Source organism: Mesoplodon mirus, assembly GCF_964341445.2.
Source record: "Mesoplodon mirus genome assembly, chromosome: 7".
NCBI lineage: Eukaryota > Metazoa > Chordata > Mammalia > Artiodactyla > Ziphiidae > Mesoplodon > Mesoplodon mirus.
Genome location: NC_138983.1, coordinates 37411811 through 37438661, shown reverse-complemented (window position 1 = coordinate 37438661; position 26851 = coordinate 37411811). Strand labels below are relative to the sequence as shown.

Genomic DNA, 26851 nt, shown 5'->3' with positions numbered 1-26851 from the left:
TAATCAACAGAGTCCTGGGGTAAGCCTAAAATGGAGCAGGGTTTTCAAATGACCCATTCTGTTACATGACATTTAACTCCTCCTGGGAGCAGTTTACCCATCTCTAAGGCACCCGGTATTTCCAGAACTGCAGAGCGGTCTCACCTGTGCATCTTCCACTTGCCTTGCACATCTTCCTCTCTGTTTTTCACTGTCCATTCTCAATCAGTCTGGCCTGGAAAAGGCTCATCCCTGACCCCACCTTCCTCACAGCAGTGCTCTCCTGGCATCCTCTGCTTTGGGCACTTCCAGGACTCCCTGCATTTTGCTCCTGTTAACAGTTTACAAGATGGGGGCAGGGCATATGTCAGAATCTCCAGAGGAGGAGCTTATTTGAGAACGGGATTTTATATTTGGAAATAAGCAGGGAAAAAAATACAACTCTTGTCTTTGTAAAACAGAGAACTGAAAGAAAAGCTTGGAAGAAATCCTCTTACCTGGCAATAATATATGGATTTAGCAAACCTGGGGTTGGTGTGACCATTTTATGTTTTGGAAAAGAAGAAGTTCAAAGAAAAAGTGTTGGGAAGCACGGCAATGTGCCCTCTTCTTTCCCCTGCCTTTGCTAGTAATGACGGCCTTCCCTCAGCACTTGGATTTCTTGGAACCTGCCCTTTTCCCTCCCTGTACAAAGCCAGTCACTCCTGCATGCTCCCATAATGCTTTGTTTTTAACGTTCTAATATGTCACCCATTGTCCTTTACCTTTATCATATTAAGCTCTGATACAGTAAATGCTGCTGAAAGAGAAATGGAAGAGCACCTTGACCCCAGTGAAGCAGTGGGAGGCCTTAGTCCTTGACCCTCAAATTTTGGTGTGCTTGGCATTGCTTACACTGGATTCTATGATGACTCCATCCTTAGAGACCCTGAATCTCTAGAATTTGGAGGTGAGACATTAGGAATTTAAAATTTTACATGCTTTGGCTTATAAATCACACTTTGGGAAGCACTACAGAACTTGGGTTTCTATGTTCTAGAAACAAAACAAGTGTTTGATTAAGACAGCCTGGCTGCATTGAGCCATTGGTTTGTTCACGCAACAGGTGTTCATTGAGAACCACTCATTGTAGTGTGAGCTGTCCTAGGTGTGCCGGGCAGTAGCTGTCCCTTTTGTGGACATGCCTGTCCACTCTTTTTTTGCCGTTTACTGTTTCCCTCCTGGCAAGCTCAGGCCCATTCTTAGGGCCCATCCTAGTCCAAGTAGCAGATGATAAAGACTTTTAAGGCTGTGTTTGGTGGGTGCAGAGAAGAAGAGTGGGGGGGGGAGAGGATTCCCATTGTAATAGAGAATTAAATTCCTTGGTATTTCAAATCACTGGAGAAGGGAAGGGTTTCTTTTACTGAATTCCTATTATGTGCCCAGCACTTGACATGTATTGTCTAATCCTCACTATAAGCCAATGAGCTAAATGTAATGATTCCAATTTTACAGAGGAGGTAGCTGAGGCTTGTTTTGTTGCTCTCCATAGCTAGAAATAAGTGGACCCAGACTAGACCTCAGGACTTAACTCTAAGACCATGCTCATCCTCCTCTTCCTGGATGCCTCTGTTCCCTCACTATTCTTCCAGCCTCTGTGCTTGTCTGGAACATCCTGGTACCTGCCCTGTCTGGAGTTAAAGACTGTTCCCTGAGCTGTCTCTAGGAGTGCCAAAATTGCTCTGTCACCTTCTTAACTTTCCTAGGGGTGAGTAAAAGACAACTTGGGTCGCTTTATAGAAAGGATGCTGACCCATAGGGTGAGTATGTAGGTCCAAAATCACAGATGCTGACTGGTTCACTCCCTTACTGCTAGTAAAGCTGCATTCAGTTTTTATTGTAAACATACCTTGTTTCTATTTGGCCCCAACCTTAGTCAGAATCTGCAGCCAAATATACTATAAAATGTTATCGATGACCTCTTGCTGGTTAAATCTGAAGTCTTTTTCTCAGGCCTCAGTTCCTGAACAAGAGTCAGATATATTTGATGTAGAAGATTATTCATTTTCTGCATTTGATATAGTGATTATTAATGGTTGAGGAAATTAAGGTGAGTGGAGGGGGGAAACTGGCCTCCTAAACTATCACTCGGTATCAATTAGAAAAGTCTAGGCTAGGTCCACCTGATTGAATCAGAAGATTCTTGGGCCCACAAGCTGTGCCTGTCACTTCCTCAGAAGTCTAGGAGTCTGTAGCATTTGATAGGGGGACCATCTTCTTAAAGCTTCCTCTGGCTTCCATGCCTGGAAACCTTCCTACCTCTTCTACTTCCCCAGCGTCTGCCTCTTCTGCCTCCTTCTTTCCTGAATTTTCTGTCGTGGGCATTCTCCAAGTAAACTGATCTTCAAAGCTTCATTTCTTTTTTTCTCTGCATTTCTGTTCTTGACTTCTCACCCAGGCTCTTGTTCCTTTTTTTCTCTTGCCCAGAGGACAGGAAGCCTGTCAACATCTTTCTCAAACCAGTTCCCCCTCTCAACTCTGCTTCTTCCATCATTGGTTCATCCGTTGGACCAACTGGTTTATAAATGTTCCAAGAATGATCCATTCTTCCTATGACCCAGGCACAAAATCTGAGTTAACTTGATTACTTTGTTCTTTCTCCCAGGATAGCTGTCTAGTCAATGAAAAGAGTAAAATCTTGCTTCAGAGATTTTGTATCTTCCCTGTATTTGGCATCCTCAAAGATTTGGTATCTACATTGTATCTCTTTCTTCCTTTCTGTCTCCAAACCTCAGTTGTCATTGCTTCCTGTAGCTATTTCCCAGATGGGCTCCCTATGTCCAGGGCTAATGGAGGGTTGCTTGAAATAATAGCAAACGTGTGCTGAGCACTTATGTGCATCGTGCTAATAAGTATTTTATATTCCTTGCTTTATTCAGTCCGTACAACCACCCTGTGAGGGTTGGTGCAACTTCCCTCATCTTGCAAATGAAGAAACTGAGGTTTAGAGAAGGTAGATGACTTGCCTAAGTGCCCACAGGTAGAGTGGTTGAGCTGGGACTCAACCACTCATTTCTGTTTTGTTCCAGTGGATGCTTGTAACTGTTAAATTCTGCTGCCTCTCAGGATATAGTATGGTATCGAATAGGGGGCAATTAATAAATGTTAGTTTCCTTCCTACTTTCCCTCCTTTTTCTATCCATCACCTCTCCCCCAGCCTATGCTAAATTCATACAATGCCAGTGGCTCTGAGCTCCACCACTCTTCAAGGCTCTCCTTTCTCCTGCATGCACTCAGTCTTCTCCACCAGGGGCCCGCTGGCCTGTTAGGGACGGGGCCGCACAGCAGGAGGTGAGTGGCGGCGAGCAAGCAACGCTTCATCTGCCGCTTCCCATCGCTCCCCATTGCTCGCATAGCCGCCTGAACTATCGCCCAGCCCAGTCCTTGGAAAAATTGTCTTCCAGGAAACCGGTCCCTGGTGCCAAAAGGTTAGGAGACCGCTGCTCTCCACTTTTTCCAAGCATCTCCAGTGCTTTCCTGCTCTGTGGTTGCGTATTTTGTTATCTTAAATAAATAAATCCTTGAAGGGCTGGTTAGCTGCTGTTTCGTTTCTTTTATGTGTTATCGAGTACTAGGGTATCGGACTTTAAATGTGGTAGGTTTTTGGTAAATAATTGTTAAATTATTGCATTTGGGTTTTATCTTGAGAGCAGAGGTTACCGAACCATCAGGGATGTAGCGCAAGAAAAGACTGTAATCAGAGGGGCACACAACCCACCAGGATTGAGTGGAGGGGTAAAACTGCTGGCTGACTAGTTAGCTAATTGCCACAATCCAGGCGGGAATCCCTGAAAGAATTCTGGTCTAGAGAGAAGGCAGAGAGGAGAGGAGCACAAGGTAAGAGGTGTGGGATGCCCTGTTTCTCCTATTAACATCTTCCTCAGCAACTGCAATACTATTACCTGGCCTCTGCTCCTGTAAGCAGCAGAGACAGCTCCTGGAAGCTAGGGAGAGACGTTACATGGTGTGGGTGGGTTTGGGGTCCCCAGATCAAGGCTCCGGAGGTCTGCAATTGAGTATACTGGGGTGGGTGAGGAGTGTCACTCAGTGTAGCCTGGTTTAAGAGGTGGGACAGAATCAGCAACATTCTCCCAGAATTACTTTAATCGCCTCCGCTCGGGCAGGTAACAGCCTAGAGGTTTGTGACCACTGGTTGTAATATCTGAGGATGTAGAATCTGTTTTGGCCCTTCTTCTAGTCAACGGAGCCCAGAGCAGCAGCTTGTCGTCCAATCCCAGTGCATGATAGAAGCACTGGGGCTAAGGGAATGCAAAGAGAAAAGTCTGGCCACTTTTCATCTGGAAATACCGCTTAAGAAGAAAAAAATCCTACACAGAACTGATCTGGACTTTGAGGGCAGATCGGGAAACCGATTTCGGCCGGAGTTGGCCTGGTGGGAAGGAAGAGAAAGTCAAATGAAGGAGAAGTGGAGTCTGACATGAATTAAACCTCGGCAGGGACCCAAACAAGGGAGGCCATCGCCCTCCTAACTCTCGGGGAGACACGTCAGCTAGAGCTCGGGGCAATTTCAGCTGGCGATCTCCCGGGACCCGGAGGGGCGGCGGGAGCCTGAAGACGGGCTCTAGGGCCCAGCGGCCAGGCGCTGGGCGGGGGTGAAGTGTAGGGTTACAGTGACGATCCCGGACTACCCTCCCCGCGCGGCGCGCGGGGCGCGGGGAGCGCGGGCGGCGGCGGCAGCGCACGGGACGCTCTAGGACCCAGCGGCGGTGGTCCGGTTTGGGGCTGGAGGGGAAGCCTCGGCGTGTCTCCTCTTCCTTGTGAATGGGGCTGCTTGTCGGGCGCCGCTTCCCCAGGCTGCCACACGCCATGCCCGGCGCGCTGCCTGGCCGCCGCCTTCCCCAGCCGCGGCACTGAGCTAGCCATGATCGCCTCATGTGGAGGGCAAAGTTGCGGCGGGGAACTTGTGAGTCTGCGGTGAAAGGTAACCCGTCCCCGCTCCGGGCGCAGGGCGGGCGCCTCCGACTCTCCCGCGCAGAGGACCCGGCCGATCTATGCTCCCCGCCCCCTGCCGCTCCGGGCCGGGGGCTCCTCTCCAGGAGTTCGGGGCGGAGATCGGCCCGGCTCCGGAACGACTTGGGCAGCCTTTTTGGTGCTGGGGGCCGGGAGTGCTTGCCACCGGAATCTTGATCTCCCTTACCCATATTGCTTTAAAAAAAGAAAAAGAAAAATCAGAACTCTGTTCCCGCGCCACTCTGCAGGCCCCGGAGCCGGCCGGCCGGGTCGCAGCGCCGCGCCTCCCCGCGCCCCCTCGAAGACTGGGAGTCGTTTGGCCGTCGTGGCCCGTGGCCGGGGCTGCAGGCGCGCCCTCGCCTTGGGGCTGGCCTTTCCGGAGGGGCGCTGCCATATGGCCGCCCTCTCCGCGACGCGCCGGCGCGCGGCTCTCCGGCGGCCGAGGGAGGCGGCGGAAGGGGTGGCCGGTGGCCGCTTCCCTGCGCGCGAGACAAAGGCGCGCACGGTGGCCCGACCGACGGGCCGGACCCCTCCTGTAGCCCCAAAGTCTCGTCTCTGGCGGGTGGGGGCGGAGAAGCGATCGCGCCGCGGACCCCCGGCCTCGGATCGCGTTCTCTGATTGCTTCTTCTTTGTTCTCCCGGGACAAGTTTCTTTGACAGAAACTGGGGAGTTAGATCCAGCTCTCCCTTGCTGTTCGTGTTGCTTCAAAAGAATCTAGTTTCAGGGGGAAAAACATAAAACTTTCCAAGTGGAGGTGGCTCTTCTTGGAATGGGACTTTCGTGGCACTTCGGTCGATGACAGCTGGGCAGAGCGGGGCCCGCGCTGTGGCAGGGCCCGGACGTGCCCCGTGGGCAGCCGGGCTGGAGGACCGGGCGGCGGAACCGACGAGCGCTGGCTCGCACCCACCTCTAGGGCCTCCGCCGCGGCGACCTTTCCAAGTTTCCCTCTTAGGAGCCCAGGCTGAGAATCCGGCTGCCTGCCCGCAGCTCCCGCGCCTCGCCACGCCCTACCCTCTAGTATCTTGATTGGTGGCTGTAAAGACTCTCCCTTTCCATTTTTGTTCGAAGGGTGTTTGCTTCTTTGGCTTCGGCGTCGGTTTCCTGTCCCCGAGTGGCACATGCTTTGGAAAATGCCCGGCTAGTGTGTGGATCACCTGAACTGGGGCTTCAGTAGACGTGGCCCTGATGATGGGCCTCAGAGCCTTTGAGGTTGGGACCGAACATTTTCCGCCCTCGGTCCCCCTCAGTTCCTTTGCCCTGTCCTGATACAGTGCGGACATGGTTGCCCGTTTTCTTCTTCCGAGGCATGTTAGGAGAATCGAGTTTTTGTACTGCTTATAAAGTCCTTGGTGGTGTTGGAGATAGTGGGTCACTAGAGCCATTTATGATCCCGGAAGATGCTTTGGACTACCCCAAACAATAACGTTCCTTGCTATAAGCAAATACAACCAGAATAGAGGGATTATTAACAGCTACTATTCCAAAAAATTTCCTTCCTTTTCAGGAAGTGAAAAGTCTGGGCTTGAAATGTTGAATAGTCATTTCTCTCTCTCTGCTTCCAAAACTGGCCAGTGTGTCGCTGCCAAACTAAGGTTTCCCCTGGCCGCCCACCACTCCGGGCTGCCCACCACGCCGGGCTGTCCACCACTCCTGGACCCGGCAGCTCTCCGTGGACGTCTGACACAAGTTAAGCATTGGTGTCTCTCTAACTTGCAAGTTCTTGAAGCATCTAGACCAGTGTGACATTTATGTCCCAGGACGCTGCTCTGATCATCATAGTGCATCTACTATAATGCTTTTTATGGAAGCGATGTGGGCACAATCCTTAATACACTTTGAACTGTTCTGCAGAGGAGCAAAGGGTTGGAACCCACTGATTGGACCAGAATTAAAAGAAGTAGGGCATAGAGTAGAAGGCTTTAGAGCTGCCTGTCTCTACTCTCCCTGGTGGGCCATGGGGGATGTTTAGTTTCTGGATGGGTATGCTTTGCTTTTGTGAGATACATTTTTCAAGATAAATGAGAAAACCCTTGTGAACTCTGCAAGTGGATAGGAGGAGAGAAGGTGCTCTTAACTCCACTCCCACTCCCTTCTTTTTATTAGTATTTTTAGTTTTTAAAAAAATGTTTATTTATAATTACCTGCACCGGGTCTTTGTTGCAGGATCCCTGCATTGGGGGCACCGAGTCAACCACTGGACCACCAGGGAAGTCCCCTCTCCCTTCTTTTTAAAATGCACACAAGTCTTGGTCTTTTGGTTCTGTGTGATGGTGGGGGGTGAAGAATACTAATGTACTGAAGGGCATGTGGACATCAAAGCATTTAAAAATACATCTGTTCATGCAAGCTAATGGAGGACTTTCGGTTTAAATGAGATTTTAAAGTGCTGTTAAGAAAAGCACAGGAGTGCAGAAATGTGAGTGATTTTCTGGGAAGGCACTCTGCTGATTAGACTTGAGAGTGTCTGCCCTTGGCCAGTTCGTCTGGAGGCTTCTGTGGATAGAGCTCTGCTTTTTTTTTTTTTTTTTTTTTTTTTGAGTCTACCCCTGTGGAGAAGTGTAGACCCAGGGCCTGGGGGAAAGATGGCCGATCTAATTGAAATTAGATGGCAGTCTGGCTGGTGAGAGTTCTGTTGAAAAGTACAGCCCCGAGGTACCAGTGCTTCATAGCAATTTGTGAAAATGCTTTGAAAATGATAAATCACTGTATAACGTAAAGCTTTTTAAAGAAAAAAATAATGAACGACTTAGAAAACAAGGGAATTGCTAGTGAAAATCGTAAAACTCTGATTTTCCAGGCCAATACATTAAAAAGGAAGTGACTTTGTAAGACCGGTTAGTAGTCCTGATAAGCAAAATTCTCCCAAAGTAACATCCTCACTCCTTCCAAGTAGCTATCTGCATTTTAAATGCATATGGAAGCTTAGATCAGGAAATTCTCTAGTGTTTTGAATAATTTTTCTCCTCCTATTCTTTCATTAATTTTAGTAGGTTCTTATGTCCCAGAATTCACTAGGCAATAGAATACTTGAAAAGCAAGGGGTAACTTGGAGGTCAAGTAAGAGGACATATTTAATTATAAGGTTTGTTGGAAATAGTCTGAGGTTGTTGAGGTTTTTATTTGTTTGCTTAGCGCTTAAAAAATTTTTTTTTATTTTGTTGGTTTGTTTTGTCTTGGAGAGAAGGCAACATTTAAATCTTGGCCATTGTGGGTAGATCCGTACACTACATTTTCTGGAACGGAGGCACGCCTGGGCTTGTGTGTTGGCACCACTCTGAGTTCTTCTCGAACTTGTGAGGCCCTTGGCCTCCATCCTTGCGAAATCTTAGGGTATATTCATTCCAGGCTCTTAGGACCAGACTCCTGGACTCCCAAAGTGTCTCACACATCAGGCATTTTTTCTCCCTTTATTGTGGGGGCTGGGGGAGTAGCTCTAACGTGTTAGGAATTGTATCCCTGTTAAGCCTCTGGAGAATTGGGTTTAACTTAAAAAAAATAATAAAGTCACATGATCCTACAGTGTGTGTTTAAATCTGTATTTGGGACTTCACTGGCCAGTAGTGCAGCTACGTGTACCTCTTTTCTTGTTTGTTTTGTTTTTATGTAAAATGCCTGTAGCTCACTTGTTTGTTTGTTTAACTTTTAGTTTTGAAATGATTATAACTTTACGGGAAGTTGCAAAAATAGTAGGGAGGTCCCTTGTACTCTTCACCCAATTTCCCCCATTGGTAACATCTCGCATAACCAGCGTACAACAGTAGAACCAGGAAATGGACCTTGGTGCGATCCAGACCATATTCAGATTTCACCAGTTTTACATGCAGACACTCGGGTTTGTGTGTGTTATCCTCCTGTGCAATTTTTTTTCACATGTGTAGCTTCCTGTAGCTACCACCACAATCAAGATGCACAGTTATTCTATCACCTCAAAGCTCTGCTTTGTGCCACCCCTTTATGGTCACCCTCCCCTTCCCCCTATTCCATCTCTAAACTGTAGTAACCACTGTGTTCTCCTGTATAATTTTGAGAATATTGCATACATAAAATTATGCAGTATGTGATCTTTATGAGATTAGCTTTTTCACTCAGCATAATACCCTCAAGATCCACCCAAACTATTGCTTTATCACTAGTTTGTTCCTTTTTATTGCTGAGTAGTATTCCCTGGTGTGGATATACCACAGTTTGCTTAAGCATTTACCCACCGAAAGACACCTGGTTGTTTTCAGTTTTTGGCTCTTACAGTTAAAGATGCTCTGAACGTTCATGTACAGGTTTTGGTGAGGACAAAGTTTTTGTTTCTCTGGAACAAATGCCTAGGATTGGGATTGCTGGGTTTAGGTGTATGTTTAGTTTTTTAAGAAATTGTCAAACTTTTCCAGAGTGTCTACCATTTTACATTCCCACCAGTAATGTGTGAGAGATGCAGTTTCTCTGCATCCTCACCAGCTTTTGTTTATTAATTTAGCTGTCCCAGTACATTTTTTAATCTCATCATGGTTTTAATTTGTATCCCCTAATGGCTAATGATGTTGGACATCTTTTCATGTGCTTGTTTGCCATCTGTATATCCTCTGTGGTGAAATGTCTGCTCCTGTCTTGCCGTGTTCTAACTGGATTATTATTATTATTATTTTTTGCCATTGAGCTTTGAGAATTCCTTATATATTCCAGATATGAGTCCTTTGTCAGATATATGGCTTTCGTATATATATATTTCAGTATGTAGCCTGTCTTTTCATTTGCAGGAAAAAAAAATTTTAATTTTGCTAATGTCCAATTTATTGATTTTTTTCCTTTTATGGATTGTGCTTTTGGTGTCACATCTAAGAACATTTTGCCTAGGTTAATATTCCAAAGATTTTCTATTTTTTAAAAAAAATTTCATAGTTTTACATTTAATATTCAAATTGTAGTTCACTTTTACCCTCTTAAGAATGTGCATGTCTTGCTGTCCATCTTATAAACCATCTCTTAGGTGTTGATTATGCATTTAGTGCTCTGGAAGCACACGGGTGAATCAGGCATAGTTCCCACTCTCCAGAGCTTGCTATTGGTGAGGTGGTATGTGGACATTCCCAGGTGTTAATATTATGATAGAAGAGAAGAGCATGATGTATTTGGGAGCACAGAGAAGAGAAGCAGCAGGGAGGTCTCACTTTGATCAGGTGGTCAGGGAGGGCTTCCCTGGGCATGTTGCCCAAGCAGGGTGGGAAGAAAATGGGTTCTTGCCTTTGATCTAGTTTTTGGATATTTTACTGGCATGAATTCTTCAGTGTGGGTTACCCTGGTTCTTGAGCACAGGTTGAAGGACTTTGGGTAAACTGAGTGGTTGAGAACTTTTTTGAACAGCACATGGCATAATAGGTTAAAAAAAAAAAGAAAATGCAGTACTTAAAACTGAGTATGAGTAAGGTTGAATTGATTTAAAGTTAGAATATGTGTCAAAAAGAAAAAGGCAGTAGTATTTTGGATTGTTTAGGGGCAGATGGACTTAGTTTGCTTCCTGGCCCTGTCACCTCCTTTCTGTGTGGTCTCAGGGTGTGTGACCCGTGCAACTTCATGGAGACAGTGGAGACAGTAATGGTTCTTACCTGGTGGAGTTGCATGCAGGTGAAATGAATTGATGCATATATAGCACTTAGCTCAGTGCTGGCGCATTCAAAGCATTCAGTAAATGCCTATTATTATCATTAGTAGTAGCAGTAGCAGTAAAATAGCAGAAAGACAAATGGTTTTATAATGTTATGTGTTTTCTCATGTATCTTTTTCCTTGAGAAACTGGAATCCCAGTTCTTACTCATAGAAGCTTGCCTTTTCACACTTGGGAAAACTGTGCTGTATACCAAATACTATTTATTTATTTATTTAAAATTTTATTTTATGTCCTTATAGTTAATTTACAATGTAATGTTAATTTCTTCTGTACAGCAAAGTGATTCAGTTATACATATATATATTCTTTTTCATATTCCTTTCCACTATGGTTTATTACAGGATATTGAATATAGTTCCCTGTGCTATACAGTAGGACCTTGTTGTTTACAAATATTATTTATTGATTGAGGTTAGAAGCTAGGATACTCTATTCACCATCTAGTGCTCATAGAATATGCCTTTTCCCTACCTCTAAACCAAGAGTTTCTGAGTAAAGAACAATTTTCTCTCCGCCCTGACCACAGGAGGTGGTAGGTGTGTGCTGTCCTGAGCTAGTTAAGATTTTGGGGTCCTTATTACCCGAGGTACAGTAAGCCAGGGCTGATGTCACTGTGCCCCAAACTTCACTAGTGGCAGCTCCCTTTCCTTTCCCTTGATGACTAAGTTGTTTATTTCCCAGAGGAAACGGACTGCGCCTTAGATGTACAGATGTAGAGCAGTGGTTCTTAAACGTGGGTGGACATCGCAATCGTCAAGAGGGCTTATTTAAAACCAGACTGCCGGGCCCCAGCCCCAGGCTTTCTGTTTCAGCAGGTCTTGGATGGGGCCTGAGAATTTGCATTTCTAACAAGTTTCCAGGTGATATTGTCACTGCTGGTTCGGGGACCACACTTTGAGAAGCACTATTTTAGAGCACAGGCCCCTATAAATTAGATCTAGACTGAGGTACCTCACTCTTGGGAACTGATTCTGTTCATGTTTAATGGTTGAGATCGACATAGATTTGATTTCTGAGGTTCCTAGTTGATGTACATGACTGTATCCTTTCCTCTAATACCTCTTCCATGCCTTCCCCCTTCCCCACCCTGAGTTTTCCTTCTCTCAGTTGTCTTTTGATCTCTCAGTCCTTGGAAGACATGCCAGGTTATGGTACATGGTGACCATATACCAGCCATATCGCCTTGGCTAATTCATTCACTTAACTTCTGTAAAATAAATGTGTTTACTAATGCTTATATCCTAAGGTTATGGTGAGGCTTACCTGAGATAATGCATGTTAAAAGGCCGTATAAGAGGTAAAGCATGGTGCAAAATTTGTTTTTTTATTATTTTGAGCGTCCTTGATTTCCCTTTGGAAGAGTGTCCTTGGATTTGGAGGTGGACTGCCTCTCCTGATGCTGAGTTCCACTGCTGCTGGGGGGACTCGATAAAGATTGCTTAGAAATGTTCAGGGACACTGTGGAGAAGTTACCTGCAGTGGACCGGCAGTTGGGCTAGGGTCTCTGAGGGCTTTCCAAGCTGCGATGTTTTGGAGGCTCATTGATGTGCAGTTGTAATGACCAGAGAAGAGCTCAGGGCTGGAAAAAAAGCTTGAGCAGATGCTGCACTGTTAAGAGAGTCCGCTTCCTCTCAGTGGAGAATTAGAATTCCATGATTTTTTCCTCGCAGCTTAATCTGGCCCCCAGATTTTTTTTTCTTTTCTTTTTTTTAAGTTCTAGATCTACACCTTCCATGTTAACCACTAGCCACATGTGGCCATCTAAATTAATGAAAATGAAATGAAACTAAACATTCAGGTCCTCAGTCATACTGGCCACGATTCAAGTGCCTAAGAGCCATGTCCATCATTACAGCAAGTTCCACTGGCCAGTGCTATTCTAGAGGGATGCTAGCCCTGTTTGTCTGAAGGCAGCATCATTGGGCTTCATATCGTGGGACCGGGGCATGTTTTTTTTTGCGGTACGCGGGCCTCTCACTGTTGTGGCCTCTCCCGTTGCGGAGCACAGGCTCCGGACGCGCAGGCTCAGCGGCCATGGCTCATGGGCCCAGCCGCTCTGCGGCATGTGGGATCTTCCCGGACCGGGGCACGAACCCGTGTCCCCTGCATCGGCAGGCGGACTGTCAACCACTGCACCACCAGGGATGTCCCCGGGGCACGTTTTTGAGTGAAATGTACCACTCTTCCCTTGGAAGTCTGGTGTGACTGATGGGGAGAAAATACCACGGGGATACTGCCCTGTCAGCTTGAACCTCACTTTGCCACTTGGCAATTCGGAGGCTCATTTCGTTCGGAAGGTGGGTCAGCAAGGCATCTGGGCATGGAGTTTATCAAGTTAGCAGGCTGTTATCAAGGGGGGTGGTCTACTGTTTCTAGGGGATATTCGAGGCTTTGGTTCAGTTCATGGGATTCTTCCAGGAATCTGGTCCTTGAGAGAAACAAATGGAAATGTTAGGCTGGATTTAGCCCTGAGACCCCCTTCTCCTGGGGAGGATCCAGAGGCGGCCTGGACTCCTCCGCCTTGGGTCGGCTGCCCTGTTGAACGAGCCTTTGTCCGTGGGAGGCTGGGGGCTCACTCGTCTGGTTTGTGGCGCCAGTTTGGGCTTGCTCGGATGCCATTCCGCGCTGCGTCATCCTCACTGTTGCCTCCTTTGAAGGTGTTCTGTAAACTGTCAAGTTCCTTTCCTTACTCGCCCGCATCCAGTCAGTCACCAGGTCCTCGCAGTTGACCCCCAGGATGGTTCTTGCATATGCCCCCGCCCTTCTCGTGTCTCCACAACCCAACCAGCCGCACTCCTCGTTACCTGGACTGTGGGAGCCATGTGACAGGTGTCCCCACTTTGCTATCTTACACCTCTTCTGATGAGCTCTGTCCTTCCTCCCTCCACCCCTCTCAGGACAGGCAGATCAGGACAAGGATGACAGATGTCATGTCTTTCAGGCTCACTCTGCCTCCTCAGTGTGAGGTGGGGCGCACACACACCCTGTGGCCCTGTGCCCGGGAGGAAGGAGGCATCTCCCTTCCAGCTGCTGCTTCTCAGCTGTAAGGGCTGCTCCGGATGGCGTGGCCCAGGAACGGAACCCCTGAGAGCAGGCGTGAGGCAGGCCTTTCCCTTCTTTCCATGAGCTGTGCTCTTAAGGGCTCTGACCACCAAGTTTCTAGTGAGTGAGGCTTTCTATCTGGCAAGTCTGGGGAAAGGAGAGAATGTAAAATTCTCTAGTAAGGCCCTGTTTCCTGAGGGACGGGTCCCTAAAGTCACTGCAACTAGGTTGCTCATCCTGGTGATGTGGGAAAAGTTTGAAAGATGTGAGGGCAATTTGTTCACTCATATGAACTCTGTAATTTATAATCAATCCTCATTTTAGGAATGTTAGGTTTGTTTTCAGTATTGGATATTACAGGCAGTACTTTGTCTTTTACATACTTCTTTGCAAATGTACTAATATATATCTACTATAAATTCCTAGAATGATAACCATAGTATAAGTACATTTTGAATTTTAATAGATATTGCCAAGTTGCCATCCAGAGATTCTATTTTTTTTTTTTTGCGGTACGCGGGCCTCTCACTGTTACGGCCTCTCCCGTTGCGGAGCACAGGCTCCGGACGCGCAGGCTCAGCGGCCATGGCTCATGGGCCCAGCCGCTCCGCGGCGTGTCGGATCTTCCCAGACCGGGGCACGAACCCGTGTCCCCTGCATCGGCAGGCGGACTCTCAACCACTGCGACACCAGGGAAGCTCTCTATTTTTTTTTCCGTAAATTCTCCCCAATTAAATTTTGTTAAAATTTTACCATCTGATAGACAAAAGACTTATATTTTAAATTTTTATTTGTTTATTATGAGTGATATTTAGCATCGTTTTACATGTTTATAAACTATCTGTATCTGTTTTCCTGAAAACTTTCTATTTATGTTAAACTTTTGCTTATCCATTTATAAAATCTCCTCATACATTAAAGGATGAGCCATTAATTGTCAAAAAAAAAAAAAAGGATGTGAGGGCAGACAAGAGGGAGTGTCTGGGATCTTTTCTGAGGAATGGGGCAAGGAGGAGGAAGGATAGAAACAGAGACCAGGGAATGTGCTTTTTCAGATTTATGGAAACCCGTGGAGGCAGTGGATATTTCTTAGTGCATAGTAGTAAACTCACTGCAGAACACACGTAACCCCACTCTAGTTTCTGAAAGGAGAAATGGACTAATGTTCCTTTATCTGGAAGAGTAAAAGAAAATGTCTTCTGAAATCCCAATAGGCTTAAATGAAGACACCTGGGAAAGTACTGTAACCAGCACAAAACCATTTACGCAAACCTTGAAGATAATGGGGGTGTGAGGTTAGAAGCTGGAGGTTTGTAAAAGGACAGAATCCTGTCAGACTCACCCTTCCCCATGGTAGTGACTGGCCTGGTAGGTCCAAAATGCGTGGCAGCATGAAAAGTGGTGAATAAATTCACTTTAGCTAACTTTTAGATTTGCTCCTGTAAAATACTCATCCAGAAAAAGGAAAGAGTATGTCTGAAAACGTCTACTCCGAAATAGGGATTATCTTAGTCCTGAGTTTAGAGCTAAAATTTCCCAAAATTCTGAAGTTACTTACCTTCAACTTTCTCCAAAATAAATTCCAGGAATATGGAGTGGAAAAAAATGGAAAGAAATACAAATATTTATACTTTAATGGCATTTGTTAACTGACCAATATCACACTGTAGTTTAGGAACATAAAATGGGCTCTGTGTAATTAAGCTTGCTCATAAAGTGAACAGCTATTTTTTTTTTTCCCGGTACGCGGGCCTCTCACTGTTGTGGCCTCTCCCGTTCCGGAGCACAGGCTCTGGACGTGTAGGCTCAGCGGCCATGGCTCACTGGCCCAGCTGCTCCACGGCATGTGGGATCTTCCTGGACCGGGGCACGAACCTGTGTCCCCTGCATCGGCAGGTGGACTCTCAGCCACTGTGCCACCAGTGAAGCCCTGAACAGCTTTTGTAGGATTAAATTTAGTAGTTAGGCAGCAATCACAGATATTCTAATTGAATCTACTCTGAATTAGTTTCAACTTCTCTTAAGGATGGTACATGTTGAACATTTGGGGAGCATGACATTTCTTATTTGGGGACAGAATATAAATTAGGCAAAATTTTGGATACAGAAGCTCTCACTGCTCAATAAAAATCTGTTGACTTACTAACTCTGGACTGTGCAAGTCAATACTGAGGTAGAGAGTTTGGTGAGGATACAGTAAAAGGATATAGTTCCTCCATTTGACATTTGAGGGTCTCTCACGTGCGTGGAACTGAACTCGGTGTGGGGTGTATGTCCTTTGCACCTATGGAATTTATATTCTAAAAGGAATGTAATGTTAGAAAACAGAAGGCAGATGAACTGGTTTATTCCACTCTGAGAAACGAAGGCCAAGAAACGATTAATAACTGCCTTTCAAGTATTCTGTCTTCACTGTGGACTGCGTAAGAGGAAATGTGTTGAAATGACAGATATCGTGACTTCTAGAAGCATGGAAGAGTTCCCTGCCAGAGAGCTTGGGAGGGTATGGAGGACACAGATGCAACCAGGGAATTACTAGATGTGTGAGTGTGACTTAGTGGAGGACACTCAGTAGAGATGATGGAAGGTGGGCCTAATGGGCCAGTTGTGATGTGTTCATCTGTGGAGCTGAATGGTTAAGACTCCAGAACTGCAAACGTGGAGTCACTTCCCACCGGTGCCACTCACTGTCTTTGTCACCTTGGGCAAATTACTTAACCTCTCTGTTAAGTAGTTTCCTCATATGTTAAATAGGGATAATAGTAACACCTACCTCAAAAGATCATTGTAAGAATTTATGTGTATTATGTGAGTTAAAATATGTAAAGTGCTAGGAACAATATCTGACACATTAAAAGAGTCATGTGTTAGTTATCACCCATGTTCCATTGCTGTGCAACAAATTGCCTCATCCTACTGGCTTCAAACACTCATTTATTCTGCTTCCAGATTCTGTGGGTCTGGACTTTAGACGGGGATGAGATGGTTTGTTTCTGCTCCAATGTGCTGGGAGGAGGCTGGGGGTGACTGGATGGTTTGGGATTGGGTTATCTGGAGGCTCCTTCATTCACCTGTCTGGCATCAGGGCTGGGATGCACTTGAAGGCTAGGTCTGCAGACTGGAGCTCCTGCAAGTGGCCTTTCCTCACAGCACCAAGCTAGTCAGAATTCTCACGTGGTGGCTCAGAGCTCCAGATGTGAGTATCCCAGCAAACAAGAAAGAAACTGCCCTGCCTTTTATGGTCTGATCTTGGAAGTCACCTAGGGTCACTTCTGTCGTTCTTTATTGGGCATTGCACTTAAAAGCTTGCCAAAATCCAACGGAAGAGGAGTTCATCTTTCTACAGGAGTGTCAAGGAATTTGCAGACGTGTATTAAACTGCTAAAGTCATCATAAGAATCATGTCGCCAATATTAAGATGAAGTATTAACAGTTGAGCACACAGTAAATCCTCAGCATTTGGACCACCTAGAGGATGTATTGTTCTGAAGATGTGAATTTTCTGTGTAGTTAAAGGTAATTGTGGCAGTTTTTCTGCAAGATTGATTCCCACCCCAACTCCGCCCCTCCACGCCCTCAGCTCTTGCCTTATGTAACTTTTTCTTGATGGTTCAGAATCATCATTATAAACACCAATTAACGTGATGTGTTGTTTGAATTGAGGGTGGGGGGAGAAGGGTATATAAATAATAGAAATATTTGCTGACAGTGATTCTCATTTTTTAAATATAAGCACCACAGTTACCTTCCAAGAGGATGCTTTTCTACCCATTGTTGAAATAGGATAGTAACTAAAATAGGTAGTAACTGAAGGTGCAAAATGATGATAGAATCAGTGTAAAAATTCATATACATGTTCTATGTGCAAGAGGTACTGGGTGATACACTTGAAAGCCCTATGCTGATGACGTTTCCCATTTCTTAAAGATTTGGACTGTGAGAGCCCTGGACACTTGCTAGGTGGAAGTTGATCAGCATCCACAGAACAGACCAGAGTCATCAGCACTGCAGAGCAGTTCAGTGATAGAATATGCTCTGGATTGAGTTCTGAAAAAGTCATCTTGTTTAAAAAAGTGTTCGAATTGGCAGACTTCTTTTCATTGGCTGTATGTAACTTTCTAATGCCCTCGACTTAACTTGCAGCCTTAAAGACCTCCATGGCCTTTTACTTCAGCTCTTTTTCACTAAGAACTGCTCTTAGAGGAATCATCCAAAGATAGCTCAGAACCTTCACATAAATCAGCTGCTTTCTGAGTCTGATAGAGTGGCTAAATCAGTATTGTCCTGGTCTTTTATTTTTGCTTTTTAAAAATTTCTTTCCTCTTTCTTTTTTCCTGCCCTCCCCCTTTAAAAAATCATAATCATATTTTAAGTCATACTTTAAAAATCATGATCCTTGGTTTTTCATTTTTGGTCTCCCTGGAGAAAGTGACAGCCAGTCTGAGAACTAGAAGTGGGTAGGAACAGTGCAGGTCTTAGACCTGAAGAATGCCATTTGTTGAAAAGGGACATGGAGCCCTGGAGGACTGGCAGGAAGCTCAGGTGGCTGGCATCGTGACCGACAAGGACCAGATCAGATTCAGTAGGTTCTCCCAGATGAGGGAGGGGAGCCATTGGTAAACCACCAGGTGGGGCATGTGTCAGGGAGTCGTATGAGACGTTCTGTGGCGACAGCACGGGTTATGTCTACATTCACCTTTCAATTTTCTCTTTGATTTGAGTGAGTTGTTCTATCTGGGAAGACCAGTGGAAAATTAGTGCTAGTTATACATCATTGTTTGCAAAATCTGCCTTATTTCATCATATAGAAAAAGGATTTAGGAATCTGTGATCTGTTGTTTGCTCATCCATTTAAGAAGTTAAGAAGAAAACAACCCTCAGGCTCTTAATTCTGGTTATCACCTAGAAATCTCCACTGAACTAAACTCAAGTCTCATCAATATAGCAGTGAAATCTGCTCACATTGATGACGTTTGTGTTGATTCAGACCTGAGATTCAGATCTCCAGAAATGTTACATTATGTTCAGGTCATATTGATTCAGGCATTTTTTTCAGAGAAATTATTGTAAATCAGTTTTGAAACCCTTGACTTGGAGGAATTATTCAGTTACTTCTTGCACTGGGCATTAGAGGAAATGTTCTAGTGGGTCTTTGTAGTCAACTGATACGTTATACATCTTGAAGCGAGGTCAGCCATTTTTATTCTTTGATTTTTCATTTTATTGGCCAGTTATAAGACTTACTGCTTGGGGATGAAAATAGGCTTTTAGTTGCCACCTGTGTTATGATCCTGAAGGACTAGGCTTTCAGGATCATAGGTAGTAAAGGGTCAGTTTTTTCCTCCATTGACAGTGAAAGGGATGGACTCACTGCAGGAGATGCAGAGAAGAGATTTGGAGTTCACACCTTGACCTCCATCCTGTTATACCACCGGTGGATTGAAAGAAAAGTCATGGAACACAGGTGCCAAGGAGAGGAGGGTTTTTAAAATTATTTGCAATTCTCAACACAAAGGACAAATCTGCCTCTCCCCCCCCCCCCCCGACTCCAAATAACTACTCTATTGTCCTTCTGTCTGAAGGTGGAGCCTCTGGAGCAGCTGAGGGTGTTCAGGTTAGCTTCTGGTTCCTAACACCTTCTCCAGGTCCACCTAGGCTCCTGTGTGCCAGGGTGGCCAGACAGGTTAGGAGTTTTGGAGGGCTTTTGGATGACACCATGTATTCTTTTATTTTGGTTTTTGATAGTAGGACCACAACATTATGCTTATTTTCTGAGGAATTGTGTGTTGTAAGGTGTCCCTTATTCCAAATTCTTGGAAAATTGAAAATGTAATTTTAGTCTTGTTTGTCAGTCAGCTGAATAGTCTGACCTAAAACACTCTAAAAGCCTTCATCTCTGGTTTGCTTGAGCATCTTGCTGCTGTTCCTAAAAAGCTCACTGATTGGATCCTCTCTTGAAAGTGAAGTTTACGGCGATGATTCTTTCTTTTGTAGTTTTGCTTTTATTTTATTTTTTAATTAAAAAATTTTATATTCTTTTCCATTATGGTTTATTACAGGATAGTGACTATAGTTCCCTGTGCTATACAGTAGGACCTTGTTGTTTGTCCATTCTATGTATAATAGTTTGCATCTGCTAATCCCAAACTCCCACTCCAGCCTTCCCCCATCTCCCCCTTGGCAACCACAAGTCTGTTCTCTATGTCCGTGAGTCTGTTTCTGTTTCGTAAATAAGTTCATTTGTGTCATGTTTAATTCCACACATAAGTGATATCATATGGTATTTGTCTTTCTCTTTCTGATTTACTTCACTTAGTATGATAATCTCTAGGTCCATCCAACAGCCTTGATTCTTGTTCCATTTCCCCATTCTCATAAAAAGAAGCTAAAATGTATTGAGCACTTACTGTGTGCTGGAACATTGCTCATAGCCCTTGCCATTGTCTCAGTTAAGCTTTGTAACAGTCCTATGTAGTAGGTCCTATTATCCCCATTTCTTGGTAAGGTAATGGGAACCAAGAAGTTAACTCATTTGCTCCAGTTCACATAGCTAATAAATGGTAGAGCCTGGATTCTTACATTGTTTAAGAAACAAATTTGTCAAGACAGAACAAAAAGCATGACACATCCTTCCTTTCCGTTCAGTGGGTATTTTCTCCTTTGTTGTTTTTATTCTTTAAATTTTTCTAATACTCAAGTCTTTTGGCTTGACAGCATCATTTTTTCTCTTCAGTCATCATGTCTTAACATCCTTCCCTTTGTTCAAAGATTGTCTGACTTCCTGCCAGGCAAATTATTACATTTTCTTTTCTCCCCACCTCCTAATAGCAATCTCACGGAGGCTTTTTGCCAATCAAATGTCAGTGTTGATTTTTATTCCCTTTTATAAGAATTCCTCAAGGGCAAAGAAGATGCATTCCTATGCAGGTGTTTTCTAGAGGGGCTGCTCTCTCTCTTCAGATGCATTTTCTGTAATCAATAGGATCGTTCTTCTGACAGAGTTCAAGCAGCGCTTTGCATCAAAGGGCCTCTGTACGTCTTCTCTGTATGTCTCACCAGCTTTTGGGGGCTGTGGGCATCTTCCTTTGCCTGGGCAGAGAGGTAAATCATTTTCAAGTATGACTGGTTTGCAACCTTTTTCATCTTAAAATTCTCCTTAAGTTTCACATTTTTTGCTGGAAAAGGCTATAGAACATAGAACAGTGTTTCTCAAAGTGTGGCTTGTGGAACCCTGGGGGCTTCTGAGACCTAAAAGTTATCTTCTTAATAATACTAAGACATGCGCCTTTTTCACTGTATTGACATTTGTACTGATGGTCCAAAAGCAAAAGTGGGTAAAACTGCAGGTGGGTCCACATGAATCAAGGCAGTGGCCCCCGACTGTACTAGAAGTCAGGCTGCTTCTCACCAGCACACAATATAAAAAGCCCGTTTCACTTAAGAATGTTCTTGTTGAAGCAGTACAAATGATCAATTCTGTTAAATCTCCAACCTCAAGTACATCTGTTTAGTGTCTTGTGTGATGAAGTGGGAAGTACACAGAAAGTGCTGCTGCAGCAAACTGAGGAGGAGCCCTTGTGCGACAAGCACTTGAATCGTGACCTTAATAGCAGCTTTTCTCAGTTTTAGTTGAAAGAACAATTGACAAACTATGGTTATTCTGAGTTAGATATCTGATAGCTGTTTTCTCAAAAGTGAATAAAGGGTGACTGTTATGTCAAGAAAATCAATGGACAGTATTTGTTACCAATGATAAAACTCAAGTTTTCAAGTGAAAATTAGAATCTTGGAAAGCTTGGATTTGCCACCATGAGCTTGACAACTTCCTAATACGTAAAAGCCTTTTTGATGGTTGCGATCTGTGTTGTCGTAACAAATGTGATTTTGTCAATTTTGTCGATATTGCTTCCTTGATATATTTCCATGTATGGAAGATTTTGCATAGTTTGGTGAACCGTTATGTTCCCAATGACCAATGTATTATGTTAGGAAATCCTGCACTGGTAAAGAAAAGTCCCTTCAAAGTGAAAGATGGACCAGTAGACTTTAACGTAATAGAATATAGAGGAATATCCAAGAAAAGGTTTGTTTTTAAATTTACTGATTTTTTATTGGAGTATAGTTGATTTATAATGTTTTGTTAGTTTCAGGTGTATAGCAAAGTGATTCAGTTATATGTATATATATTATATATATGTGTATATATAATATATATATATTCTTTTTCAGATTCTTTTCCCATATAGGTTATTACAAGATATTGAATATAGTTCCCTGTGCTGTACAGTAAGTCCTTGTTGTTTATCTGTTTTATATATAGTAGTGTGTATATGCTACTCCCAATCTCCTAATTTATCCCTCCCCTCCACCTTTCCTCTTTGGTAACCATAAGTTTGTTTTCTATGTCTGTGAGTCTGTTTCTGTTTTGTAAATAAGTTCATTCATATCACTTTTTTTAGATTCTACAATAAGTGTTATCAGATGATATTTGTCTTTCTCTGTGTGACTTACTTCATTTAGTATGACTTACTTCTAGGTCCATCCATGTTGCTACAAAGGGCATCATTTCATTCTTTTTTATGGCTGAGTAATACTCCATTGTATATGTATAGCACATTTCTTTATCCATTCATCTGTTGATGGACATTTAGGTTGCTTCCACGTCTTGGCGATTGTAAATAGTGCTGCAGTGAACACTGGGGTGCATGTATCTTTTCAAATTATGGTTTTCTCCAGATATATGCCCAGGAGTGGGATTGCTGGATCATATGGTAGCTCTATTTTTAGTTTATTAAGGAACCTCCATACTGTTCTCTATATTGGCTGTACCAATTTACATTCCCATCAACAATGTAGGAGGGTTCCCTTTTCTCCACACCCTCTCCAGCATTTACTGTTTGTAGATTTTTTGATGATGGCCATTCTGACCAGTGTGAGGTGATACCTCATTGTAGTTTTGATTTGCATTTCTCTAATAAATAGTGATGATGAGCATCTTTTCATGTGCTTTTTGGTCATCCTTATGTCTTCTTTGTAGAAATGTCTATTTATATCTTCTGCCCATTTCTTGATTGGGTTTTTTGTTGTTTTGATATTGAGCTGCATGAGCTGTTTGTATATTTTGGAGATTAATCCCTTGTTGGTTGCTTCGTTTGCAAATATTTTCTCCCATTCTGTGGGATATCTTTTAGTTTTGTTTATGGTTTGCTTTGCCGAGCAAAAGCTTTTAAGTTTAATTAGGTCCCATTTGTTTATTTTTGTGTGACCCAGAGCATGACATTCCTGCTTTTTGTTTAGGAAAAAAGGAGATAATGAAACCTAATTCTCAGAGATGTGAGAATTATCTGAGATAATGTTTGTGTATCATGTCGTGCTCAGTAATGTTGCTTTCTTTGCCTTCCTTCCCTATAATTAGATAGCTGCTTGTTTTACATGACTTGCTGGCATAGTTGGCCCTGTGATTTCTCAGTTTCAGATTTAGAAGTATTTATCATATAATATGGTAGGCAGTTTCCCAGGTGTTTTCTCATCATGTTGAATTAGATGTATTTTTTTGTATGATCACTTTTTTATTGTATCTTTATAACAATATTTTAGATGTAGCTGAAATAGTCATATTCCCTTACCAGTCATTTGGGTTAGCTATTATGAAATATAGGGCACTAAGACTATTGACTTCAAATCTGAATTTATTAAAAAGTAACACATTTATGCAAAGGATTTTTCACTTTAAAGGAGTCAATGCAGATTGGTTGGCTGGTTGGTTTCAGGAAAAGTTCTCTCCTTTAATTGTTCATCATTGTTTGGATTCTTCAGATCTAACATGTTTTGGCTTATAAAGTTTCAGTTTACCACAACTTTTCAGTTCATGTGTTGTATAAGATCTTATATGGCAGAGAAGTACAAGCTTCCCAAACCTGACTCTGCATTCAAATCAACTGTGAAGCATAGCCAAAAACTTCCTTTCTGGTCCGTACTTGTGGAGATCCTGATGTTACAGGTCTGACATTGGGGCTTGGAGGTGACATTTTAACATGTTCCATGAGTAACTTTGACACACCACAGGTTTAGGATTCACTGTTAAAGTGGAGACGCCATCATGAAAGTAATATGTGGCCAAATGGAAGGGATGGGAAGGTTGGTTTCATCAACTGCCTTGGTGTTCTGGTGATTGGCAGGTGGTGTGCTCTTATTACTCTAAGCTTTTATAAGAAATAACACAAATCTGCCTCATATATACTGGCATTTATGCAGGCATGTATGGAGGGAAGGAAACTTTCCCAGAGCCTTTCTTTCCCCATTATCCACAAGCAAGGACATTTCATTAAAACTCCTCTAATATTAATATAAGAAATTAGGCAGGAAAAGAGGACTTAGAATTAAGTGTGCATTGCAGTCCCGCTCCTGGGTATATATCTGAAAAAACCAAAAATACTAATTCAAAAAGATACATGCACCCCAGTGTTCATAGCAGCATTATTTACAATTGCCAAGATATGGAAGCAACCTCAGTGTCCATCAACAGGTGAGTGGATAAAGAAGATGTGGTAAATATGCATCTACAGACACATACAATGGAATACTACCCAGCCATAAAAAAAAATGAAATTTTGCCATTCGCAGCAACATGGATGGACTTGGAGGGTATTACGCTAAGTGAAATAAGTCAGACAATGACAAACACTGTATGATATTGCTTACATATGGAATCTAAAAAATACAACAAACTAGTGAATATAACATAAGAGAAGCAGACTCAACAGATATAGAGTACAAACTAGTGGTTACCGGTGGGGAGGGGGAAGGGGGGAGGGGCAGTATAGGGGTAGGGGATTAAGAGGTACAAACTATTAGGTATAAAATAAGGTGCAAGGTTATATTGTACAACACCTGGAATATAGCCAATATTTTATAATAACTATAAATGAAGTATAACCTTTACAAATTGTGAATCACTATATTGTATACCTATAACTTATATAATATTTTCCATAAACTATACTTCAATTAAAAAAATTAAGTGTGCATGATTGGGGGATCTTTGGAAGGCAGAATAGCATAGTAAAAAGAGCTTTGCTGTTGGAAGGGCTCAGGAGCTGTGCTGCTGGCTAGTTTTGTGACTCTGGACGTGACTTTACCACCGTGAGTCTGGTATCCCTGTCTGTACAATGGGAATAGGGTGATAATTAAATACAATAATTTTTATATCATCCCTGCACTTAATAGGCCCTCAGTAAACGGTAGCTCCTGCTATTATTGATTATACTCTTCTTACTAAAGGGATGTTTAATTTCTTGGGGAATATTGGTTGCTTTAAATTATGTAGCTCATCCGTGAGCCAATACTGACTTATGAGGTGGACGGGGTGATAAGAAGAAATGTACTTGCCTCTCCAGAGTCCCAGTCCCTGTGAAACGCTGCAGCCTGGCAGACCTCTCAGTGTCACTAAGCTGCAACAGCACGCTCTCTTAGGATCCGGAAGGCTGGAGGGTCCTAAGATCCTCGCGTCTGAACTGTTCCTCTCTCTGCAGTGTGGGTGAGAGGGAGCTTTGAGGAGCACAGCTGTGCATTCATGTTGTCACTTTAAGTCTTGGGGTTTATTTTAAGGCTCTTCATCCTGTTTGTTTTCCTTTGTTCCCAAAACATTAAGTACTTACTGTCTGCAAACAGTGATAGAAACACGTTTGAGCAATGGAGCTTACCTGCTGGTAATAATTTTTTTTCCTCACTGGGAACAAAATGTGAGCCAGGGCGCCTGAAAGAATGCCTTTGTGGTCCTGAGATAAGTATAAACAAATAGGGTATGTTTAAAGATTATTTAAGTTTGAGTTATTAAATTAATATAGGGCTTATTTATTAAAACTGATCCGAGTAAATAAGTTCTAGAGTTCTATTATACAGCATAGTGCCTAGAGCTAACAATACTGTATTGTATACTGAAAATTTGCTAAGAGGATAGATTAAGATCTTAGCACACACACACACACACATACAAATAATAGAGGGGGTGGGAGAAAACTTTGGGACGTGATGGATATGTCTGTGACCTTGATGGTGGTGATGGTTTTACGGTGTATGCTTATCCCCAAACTCATCGATCTGTATATATTAAATATGTACAGCTTTTTATGTGTTAATCATACCTTAATAAAGTAGTTTAAAAGAAAAAACTTACCTGAGGAAAGGAATCTCTGAAGTCCAGGTACTTTTAGTTTTAGCTAAGTTAAACACCAAATACATCAACATGAAATATGAATTGTGATATTATGTGTACTTGAGTCAAGATATTTATGTAGCCTTTGCATGTGATAGTAAAACCCAAATTTAAAAAATGATTTCCTCTTGGTAGATAGGGTCCTTTTACCATGGACGCTCTCATTGTATACTCCCTGTGACTCTGGGTGGTGGGACTGCAATGACTCCTTTTATTTATTTATCTTTTTAACGGTGCATGAGCGGATACCCTTAGAGGTCTCCTGACTGCACCAGCTCTCAGACATGTGAGGAAGCAGAAACCAAGGGTTGTATTTAGCACACAGTCCCAGGGCTCTGGGACCTGCTGTGGGTGTTGAGTGGGACCAAAGAGCCCCTTTCTCTAAATGTGAATTTGTGTTTAAGCTACAAAATCCCTGTGATGTTGTTACTTCTAACATGTACAAAGCCCCTGCAGGATTTGGATCACAGCATCCTTGTAATTAACCTGTTTTAGCACTAGATGGCTTTCTCCCTTTTTTTTCCCCCACTAGCTTTTATCAAGCCTTAGTCTCCTGAGTAGATTGAAAGAGACAACTCGCCTTTGAGTTAAGCTCTGTAGAATTAAGAATATGTTTGTAATTGTTATTTTTAAATGTATCTTAATTCCATTAATGTGTATTTATTGAGTGACCATTATGTGCTAGAAACTGCGAGGGACTGTGAACATATGCAGATGGGTCATTGATTCAATAAGTATGTACTGAGCACTTACTTTGATCTTATTCCTGCTGTAAACTGGAGATACAAGAGGTGAATAAGGCAAGATCCTTGCTGTTAATCAACTTATAAGTTAATGGGGAGAGAAAAAAACTAAAAAAATTAAATACACAGGCAATGTAATATATTGAGGCATAAATATACATGAAATGTGATGGGAATGCAGGTGAGTGGCATATACAAAATTGGGG

The 26851-nt window shown here is 43.3% G+C and overlaps 2 protein-coding genes across 3 annotated transcripts in view; both read left to right on the top strand.

The window, feature by feature from the left end:
* Positions 1 to 19757, top strand: part of ANKRD49 (ankyrin repeat domain 49) — a 315379-nt gene extending 295622 nt beyond the window's left edge. Inside the window, exon 4 of the transcript XR_014294687.1 lies at positions 19748 to 19757. The gene's annotated coding sequence lies outside the window, so the exon portion shown is untranslated. The remainder of the gene's footprint in view (positions 1 to 19747) is intronic.
* Positions 4668 to 26851, top strand: part of AMOTL1 (angiomotin like 1) — a 103266-nt gene continuing 81082 nt past the window's right edge. Inside the window, exon 1 of one of the 2 annotated variants that reach the window (XM_082627834.1) lies at positions 4668 to 4942. In XM_082627834.1, the coding sequence (XP_082483960.1) occupies positions 4912 to 4942 (31 nt within the window). In that variant the 5' untranslated portion in view covers positions 4668 to 4911. Of the gene's footprint in view, positions 4961 to 26851 lie in introns of both variants that reach the window. The other variant, XM_082627833.1, reaches the window with a different exon arrangement.